A 9,695-nucleotide genomic window follows, 5' to 3' on the forward strand; every position below is an offset into this window, starting at 1 on the left:
TTTTGAATTATAATAATTAATAATTTTAAGTTATAAAAGTTAAAAAAAACAATTCCGAATTAAGATATATTATTAAGTATGTCTTGATTCGTGTTAAAATTAAAACTTTAAAAGTATTGGGATTTGCGATCACCATTCACTAATCACCGCTCACCGGTAGCATAAATGAGTTTATTCTAAAGACCGTTGTCACGATTTCCTTCTAACCCTCCTTTATGCTACCATAAAACAAGCGGTTCTCGGTGGCGACACTGGCACAGAAACGCTTGCAATGCACGACACGTGCATGATTTACGCGCGTTTGCAGTTGGTAACTCTGTAAACAACGTCCAGGTACTTTTTGAGTAGTAATACAATTGTTTACAGAATAATAATAATCATAATTTATACGGAATCCCGGTTATCACGATTGAATTAAATATTAATAGTGGTGAGCCTTATTTGTATTTATTTTGTTATTATAATAATAAATTATTGTCGTTCGTTTACATTAAGTCATCGTCGTCCGATCATCCAAAGCATTTCACAGAAACGTTCGCTCGGAAAATCGTACACTGCTGCATTACAACGAGCTCAAGAATTCAGGAAATCATCGCGCAATGCACCGGCAATATACGTATTAGTCTGCCCAGACTGAGGTAATAACATAGTTATAGACATAACGTTATGCGCGCGTTTCATGATTGTATTACCATTGTAGAGCCTGTTAACTGTTTTAATATCATGATCGGTCACATCCACTTTTTCAAAATTGTCCCGTTTGTGGTTGACGCGCGACTGCGCAACCGGCGTCTGGCACTAACGCCGCCGCCGCCACTGGGTTCGACACTAACTGCCGGCAAGACCGAGCACCTATATCTCCGTCCGTAGTTTGTACTCTGTAGCACAATTTTAAACATAGTCCATAGATAATGCATGTATATTATACATTATCTATGATTTTAAAGAACTGTTTTATAATGTGCTCCGTAGCGACTTGTTTTATAATATAACGACATAACGTGTACCTATACAACAATGATTATATGAATATAATGATTATAATGAATCTTTCGTAGTCGTGATTGATATTACTGTGTAGTCCGACGCCGATAATAAAATATATTATAGTAAATTCAAGTGAAATTTCAAATATTTATTTTTTCCGTGGTAATAACCACGATTAAAGATATTATATCTTTGATCGTGGTAATAACTAATAACATTGTTATTGGTATGTCTTGGTGTATGTGGTAGTGGTAGTGTAGGATACGTAATCAACAGGGAGAAATTAAGAAACGTGATAAGCGTATACCAATACTACCAAATACCAAAATCTGAGTTACCTCTGTAATATTGAAAATAGATAACAAGTAACTACCGTCTGTACTGTATAGTCTGTATAGATGCACTATGTCTGTTTGTGTTTGTTTCTTTCATTATTGTAGTTTTTATTATGTTTTGACGATTTACGAATCTGTTGTGTTTTAAAAATTCAGGATCGAAAGTTAGTAAACGGTCTGAAGTTCTGAAATTAATTATATGACCAATACCTAGATATATTATACTATTCAAGGCCGTTTTATAATATATTTTTAACATTGATGATTGATCTCCTTGATGTTGTCCTCATTGCGTTTGAATCGAATAAAATATACCTATATATAATCTTGAAATGATTTAAATTAAGTAAGTACCTATATTGTCTATTCTAATTTTAGCCATGATTCCTATTTTACTGGTTAATTCATTAATAATTAACACCTCAACTTAATTCAATAATTCATTTTAGTAATTTCTACTTAGCTTTATATTTATGCCAGTAGTGGATCTTGTTGTTATTTTTTCGTGAGGCTTTATGTATTTCCCACTCCACCATCATATAGTCATCATTCAGTGATTATGAATTACTGTATATTGTTTTGTTACCCAGTAAAAAAAAAAATAGAAGTTGGTTTGTCTTCTCACATCTAGTAAGTGTCATCTCTGTCTTATAATATTAATATACATCATAGCAAATTTGCGTTGTTAGCTATAATATTAATAATGTAGTACATTTTATCAAACATAAAGGTTAGCACATTATTTGTGTTTGTTCAAGGATTTTTTTCAATATTTTTTAAGCCAGTTATAACTTATGAGCATTTTTCAGTTAATTTATTTTACATTCTTACCTAAAAAATTGAAATATCAATAAACTCATGTAGGTACAATCAAAGGTAATATTCAGGTAATCCTTAAGTTTTATAATAGGTCAATTCACTCTTATATTAAAGCTAACAAAATTGGTTCTGTTAATTTACTTTGTTGTATTTTGATAGTGATGACACATGTGGGTGAAATTCAAAAAATCATGCTTTTTAAATTGTATTTAACATGAAAAAATCAAATAGGTACCTAAGTGTTTTTATTATAATATCATAGCAATCAATTAGGTACAGAATCATTACTAATACAGTAAAACTCGCTTAAAACACTCTTTAAGGGACCAGCTCTCTAGAGCATTTTAAGTGGGAAAGCGTCTTATGCGGGAATGAAAAAAAAAAGAAGTAATTGAAATATTGAGTTTACTTTTTTATTATTAAACATAATTTAATGGGAAATACGCTTATAAATTAATTATAATTAATTGTATATGAATTTAATTTAAAAAAAAATATTATTACATATTACATACATATTTTATTATTGTTTATTAAAAAAATTATCTATTTTTGTTTGCTTAAGATTTTGACAATGCGTTTCAGCGAGAAAGTTTTCTATTTTGTTAAGACAACCCAACATTTCTTCGGGATTTTCTACAGAGGATAATACTTTTCGAATTTCTGATAGGTGTTGCAAACCAACAGTAATTGTAGAACTAGATACTGGAAAGTCTTGATCTTCTTGATCGTCATCTTCTTTCTCATTCTCCACTAAGTTCGTATCAGCGATTATTTCATCTAAAGTCTGAGTTCTACTGGTTACGAGCTCATCATCTACTGTTGTATAATCAACAAAATTTTGCAAAAGCTGAGAGTCTTCTTCTTCTAAATGTGAGCTATCAGTCTATTCAGAGTTGTTCAACACATCAAATGCAGCTTTCCGAAAACAGTTTATTACGAGGTTTATTATTACATCTGGTTTAATGTCATCTCAAGCGGCACTAACATAATGTATGGAGTCCAAAACATAACTTTAATTGAAATTTTGTTGGTACTCTCCATGTCTTTCAAGTACCGCTGAACTAACTTTTTTCGGTACTTTTGTTTTATCACTTTAATGATACCCTGATCTATGGGTTGTAACTTAGATGTAGTATTTGGTGGCAAGAAAACAAGTTTTATATTGGTAGTAGGGATATCTCTTGGGTGAGCCGGACAACTGTCGACAAATAGAATAATTTTTCTCTTTTGTTTACCGAAAAGTGTATCTAGCTGTTGAATCCAGCTCATGAATAGTGTTCCTGTCATCCAAGCACGACATTAAGCAAGGTTTTCACATGGGGACATACAGAGATTATTGAAACAGCGAGGACACCTACTTTTTCTAATTTATGGGTGCTGGTAGAATTTGTACACTCTAAAACCCTGAGACGTTCCTCGCTCAACTTTCCACCATGGCATGTCTCATTTTTAAAAACAAAAGACTTATCTGGCATAAGCTTAAAAAACAATCCAAATTCATCAGCGTTGTATACATCGTCAGGAGCATATTCACGCAGTAATAAAGGCAACACGTTATTTTCCATGAAGCTATATCATCATTATTAACAGATTCAGCCTCACCTGAAATTTTCCGGTACACAATGCCATGCCTACTCCGAAATTTATCCAGCCAACCAGTCGATCCACTAAATTCGGTTAATTTAAGATGTGCGGCAATCTCCATAGCCTTTTCTGTGATTACACTTCCATTTATTGGATAATTTAAACTGCGAGCTTATTGAAACCACTCCAATAAAACATTTTCAAACTCTTCATACTTCCTGTGTTTTAATTTTTGTCGTTTGCTGCCACTTACTAAGCTGCTTTGTTCTATTTCATGTCTGTTTTTCAATAAAGTTCTTAAAGTGGAAGGAGGTATCCCCAGTTCATTACCTTTTGTTTTTTTTTCTGAGTCAATCCTTCATCATATTTCTTCAAAATGTTGAGTTTGTCCGGAATCGATAGCGTTTAACGTTTTATGCCACTAGCCATAATTGAAATGACAGTTATACACATGCAAACGAACAGCACTTACTAAATCTCATAAGATGAAATATAGTAGAACTATTATAATAGGTAATGATAAAATAGGTATAGCGATAAAATAAAACAATAAGAACACGTACCTATTGGAGTAAAAATTCTATTTTTATTTTCACAAACCTACTAAAATTTATCGTTATCTGCTGAACAAAAGAGCGTTTTATCGGATTAGACAAAGAAAAACCGAGCGTCCCAACTGGTGGTTTTTACATTGACTAGTATAGGAAATATCTAGGGACCGACGGAAAAGAGCATTTTATGCGGGAAAGCGTCTTAAGCGGGAGCGCCCGCTGAAGCGTCTTAAGCGAGTTGTACTGTATATAAAAAATTGGTGACATACTGCAATTGAAAATTAATAAAATGTAGATGATAGTTCAAACAATGCAGAATTAAACTATTTTCAGTCGAGTAGTTAATAATGTATTTTGTTTTTTGAACACAGCCTTCTACAAGTGGCAACATCATTGTAATACTGTGTACTTACTATTATAAAGAGCCCGACAGTATAATTATTAATAATAATTTTATACAAATTTTTATTATCGGTGGTAGGGGATTGAACCTATATAACTTCCCACTATATTATATAACACTGATTGTTTATATATTTCATTGTAATTATAGTATAGGCAAATACAGGGATTATAATAAGTATAAGCAATCATCATTGGTTGACGTAATATAGGTATGTGTTAGTTTGACAAGTGAATGTTATTTTATGAATACATTTTATATTTGAATACATTGTGTACCTGTTTATAATACTTATAGTTGAACTAAAATATTTTTTTTTCAGAAATATTGATTTTTGATCGAAGAACTTCCCTACAAAATTAATTATGGCAGATACAAAAAGGTCTAATTTAACGGCATTGAATGGTCTGTCATTAAATGCATCATTAAAATCCAATCCTACAAAAAAGCTAGTAGTGAAAAATCTCAGAAAGAAACCGATGTTACCTGACAATTATCAGGAACAAACATGGAAGAAGTTACGCGAGGCTGTTATTGCCATACAAACTTCAACTGCTATTCAATATACCATGGAAGAGTTGTATCAAGCTGTAGAAAATATGTGCAACAATAATTTGGCTGCAGCATTGTATAATAACCTTATTGAGCTTAGTGAAACACATGTAAAAAACTATTATTGAATTTTACTGAAGTAACAAATGATAAAATCATATTTTTAAAAAAGTAAACCATCATTGGTCATCACACTGTGAACAAATGTTAATGATACGCAGTATATTTCTATTTCTGGACCGAACTTATGTACTTCAAAATCCTAATGTTAACTCCATTTGGGACATGGGCTTGAATTTATTCCGTCATCATATCATGTTAAACACTAATGTTCAAAATCGAGCAGTTGATGGTTTGCTTCTACTCATAGAAAAAGAAAGACAAGGTGATATGGTAGATAAAACATTGCTAAAATCATTGCTTAGAATGCTCTCTGATTTAAAAATTTATCAAGATGCTTTTGAAGGAAAGTTCCTACAAGCCACTGAACGTCTTTATGCAACTGAAGGTTTACGATTAATGCTTGAGCTTGAAGTTTCCGAATATTTGTATCATGTTGAGAAGCGTTTAAATGAAGAAAATGAACGTCTCATTCATTATTTAGATACATCTACAAAGTGGTCACTTATACATACTGTTGAAAAACAATTGATAAGCGAACACGTTAGCTCCATATTACAAAAAGGATTGGAACAATTGCTCAATGAGAATAGACTGGACGATTTAAAGTTAATGTACAGCCTGTTGACACGTGTAAAAAAAGGACTTTCAGAGCTCTGTATAAACTTTAATTCTTACATAAAAAAATATGGGCGAACTATTGTTATAGACCCAGAAAAGGATAAAACAATGGTGCAGGAATTATTAGATTTCAAAGACAAAATGGATGTTATTGTTAAAAAATGTTTCCAAGCAAATGAGAAATTTGGTAACAGTTTAAAAGAAGCATTTGAAAATTTTGTTAACCAACGAACAAATAAACCTGCTGAGCTTATTGCCAAATTTGTTGACTCTAAACTTAAAGTTGGAAATAAAGAATCTACAGAAGAAGAGCTAGAGAAACTCTTAGATAAAATTATGGTTCTGTTTCGGTTCATTCATGGCAAAGATGTTTTTGAAGCTTTTTACAAAAAAGATTTAGCTAAAAGATTGTTGCTTGGGAAATCTGCGAGCGTGGATGCTGAAAAAAGTATGCTGTCCAAATTAAAACAAGAATGTGGTGGAGGGTTTACATCCAAACTTGAGGGCATGTTTAAAGATATGGAGATTAGTAAAGATATAAATGTGGCTTACAAACAGTATTTGGCACATGTTAAAGATATTCAACTCTCTGTTATTGACATGACCGTCAATATATTGACTATGGGGCACTGGCCAACTTATGTCGTAACAGAAGTGGCCATGCCCAACGAAATTATTGAATACCAAGACTGTTTTAATAAGTTTTACCTAGCCAAACACAATGGAAGAAAATTACAGTGGCAGCCAACTCTAGGTCATTGTGTATTGCGTTCTCAGTTCAAGCAGGGTAATAAAGAGTTACAGGTTAGCTTGTTCCAAGCAATGGTGCTGTTGTTGTTTAACGAATATCAAACTCTCCCTTTTAAAGAAATAAAAACTGCGACCAACATGGAAGATACTGAGTTGAGGAGAACACTGCAGTCGTTGGCATGTGGTAAAGCAAGAGTGTTGATAAAGGTGCCCAAAGGACGGGAAATAGGTGATATTGATCAGTTTTCCATCAACAATGATTTTTGTAATAAGTTATATAGAATTAAAATCAATCAAGTGCAGATGAAAGAAACAAATGAAGAGCAGAAGGCAACTGAAGAACGAGTCTATCAGGATAGACAGTACCAAATGGATGCAGCTATTGTGAGGATAATGAAAATGCGCAAGTCACTCATGCATAATCTTTTGATCAGTGAACTGTTCAATCAGCTCAAGTTTCCTGCCAAGCCAGCTGATTTAAAGAAACGCATAGAGTCTCTTATTGACCGAGACTATATGGAAAGAGACAAAGATAATCCTAATCAATATAATTATATTGCATAATTTTTTTTTCTGAAAATATGTTGCTTTCTTTATATATTTTTAATTATGTCAATGTATATTTTCAAATTTATATGTGTGTATATAATGTATTTATTTATAGAGAAAATATACTGACAAGACAAATGTTTACGGTCCTTAAATATTTTCCCAATATTTTAGTGAAATGATCGCACGATAATAACAGTCTGGCTGTTGGACAATAGTACTTATCTTGTTTTTATATTAGTAGCTTAATACAGTAATGTCTTTTCTTATGGAATACGTTTTCTTCTTTCTATTTTAATTTAGCATCTAATCCATGTGCCGACTTTGTTTAATTTGGATTTTTATTTTGACATAGTTCACTTATCTACTGTGTTTACCTCAGATATATTAAATACATTTTATTAATTTAAGAAGATCATAAATGTTTGTGAATATTATATTTTATATTGTTAAAATTAAAATTAAAAAAAGTAATATAAATTACTTTTTGTATGAATATTGTAAAATTGTTGTAAAAATATGAAAAGTTCATAGTTAATTGTATTTTTATTTTATATCTAATTAAAGTTAGAAACAATCTTCTTTTTGGCATAATATCAAAAGAAAAAAAGTACAATGACTGTAGTAAGTATTTATTTGATTTAATATTTTTCTAATAAATGTTTTAAAAATAAATGTACAATATTATAATACATCAAGGTTGAGCAAGCCAAAGCACATAATCATTAATGATTATTCTTTATAATAATATGGTAGCAGAACTACAAGAAAATAAACTAAAATAATACAAAAAATAATAGGATTAAATGAAATGAATATACATTGTATGACGGTGTAAAACAAAGAGTAACTTTGATGATGGGGGGGGGGGACCAAATGCCTAACAGTTAACCTATTAATTTATAAAGACCTATTATATTATTACGTATACACTATTTTATAATTTTTTGGAGGCCTTGAAGCCCTATTATGCTAATATAAGCTGCGTACATAACTAAAACGAAATATAATAAAACCTTCCCTATTGGACACCCAAGTATCAAACCATAAACTGAATCCTCTGAGGCTGAATAGGTAGCGAAAAAAATGTCAGTGTAGTGTTCAGTGAGAGTAGGTATTCGGTGTTTAAAGGTTTCACAATTTCACTGTAGGTACCTATGTAAAAATGAATGCTTTTTTGTCCTATCTATATACTTACTTACTCAGAAACTACTAGATTTTTTTCAATAAAAGCTAGGTATAACAATAAAATGCTTGAGACTTAGATTTTAGTTTTGGCTCAAAAAAATATTTTGTTTATTCGAATGGTTGCCATTGTTAACAGATTGCATTGCCATAACAATTAGTAGGTAGAAATATGGTATTTAAAAATTAAAAGAATGAGAATAAATTGTGTTAGGTAGGTCAGGAATCGATGGCGTGGTGGTGAGGGTGGGCCCTTTTGGATTATTTATATCCAGTCTTATAAAGTATTCGAATACTATTTTAAATATTTTTTTTAAAAAGTATTCAAATACGTATTCTGAATACTTTTATTTGTATTTTTTATTGATTAAAAAAATACTTTTTTCCGATCCAGAAAAATTGTTTTAAATTTGTGACAAGACATATTATAAATCATGAATATTAATTTTATTTTTTAAACGAAATATAATATTGGCCCATGGTATAATTATTTTTATAAACAGTAAACACTAATGTGTTGTATACTTGTAGCCCGTATCGGCCGTATCATATACGGTAAAAATGTATAAATAACTTATGATTCCGTTGTATGTTTAATTATTAAATAATAAATGTTAATTACCAACCATCCAAAAACTGACAAAAACTAGTTGTGAAAAAAAGTATTCTGATAGTATTCAGAAGTATTCAAATACTTTTTAAAGTAATCGAATATGTATTCTGAATATATTTTTTAAGAACTATTCGAATAGGTACGTATTCTGAATATTTTAATTCTCATTTATTCGAAAATGTATTCCGAATACAAAATAAAAGTATTCTTTACAAGACTGTTTATATCATGTACAATTTACCTATACATGATACTATATTACGTTGTGTAATAGTTTCAATACATATTCTCGCGGGAAGGAGGTTAGAAATTTAGGAGTTATAACCGCCGGTATTACAGTGTCAAAGTGCTGATATTTGAATTCAGTGGCCATAGAGTTCAAAATAACTCTAAAAGTGTTAATCCAAAAACGTTTATCGTGACAATAATCAGAATTTATAATAAATAATGAGAAGAAGTGATATTGAAATTTGTCATATCATTCAATCACTAATAGGTGCCTATCATTTTAATTTTTAACTATACTATAGATGTACGTTTTTTTCAAAATACCTACCTAAATAGATTTAGTACCTACCTAGTATAATAAATTAAGTGTATTATATATTATTATATTATTATAT

The 9,695-nt window shown here is 30.7% G+C and overlaps 2 protein-coding genes across 2 annotated transcripts in view; one reads left to right on the forward strand and one right to left on the reverse strand.

The window, feature by feature from the left end:
* LOC103308453 (tigger transposable element-derived protein 4-like) overlaps positions 1–3,709 on the reverse strand; it is a 4,987-nt gene extending 1,278 nt beyond the window's left edge. The window contains exons 1-3 of the mRNA XM_008181847.1: positions 3,473–3,709; positions 3,097–3,395; positions 2,794–3,019 (exon numbers count right to left, since the gene is read on the reverse strand). Coding sequence (XP_008180069.1) covers positions 2,794–3,019; positions 3,097–3,395; positions 3,473–3,709 — 762 coding nt within the window. The remainder of the gene's footprint in view (positions 1–2,793; positions 3,020–3,096; positions 3,396–3,472) is intronic.
* On the forward strand, positions 1,343–7,812 carry LOC100163374 (cullin-4B). The gene is given in 4 exon segments (XM_016802068.2): positions 1,343–1,668; positions 5,005–5,351; positions 5,354–5,398; positions 5,401–7,812. Coding segments are annotated over 3 exon segments (2,238 nt in total). The 5' UTR covers positions 1,343–1,668; positions 5,005–5,047; the 3' UTR covers positions 7,290–7,812.
* The last annotated feature ends 1,883 nt before the right edge of the window (positions 7,813–9,695 follow it).

Source organism: Acyrthosiphon pisum, chromosome A2, assembly GCF_005508785.2.
Source record: "Acyrthosiphon pisum isolate AL4f chromosome A2, pea_aphid_22Mar2018_4r6ur, whole genome shotgun sequence".
NCBI classification, from domain to species: domain Eukaryota; kingdom Metazoa; phylum Arthropoda; class Insecta; order Hemiptera; family Aphididae; genus Acyrthosiphon; species Acyrthosiphon pisum.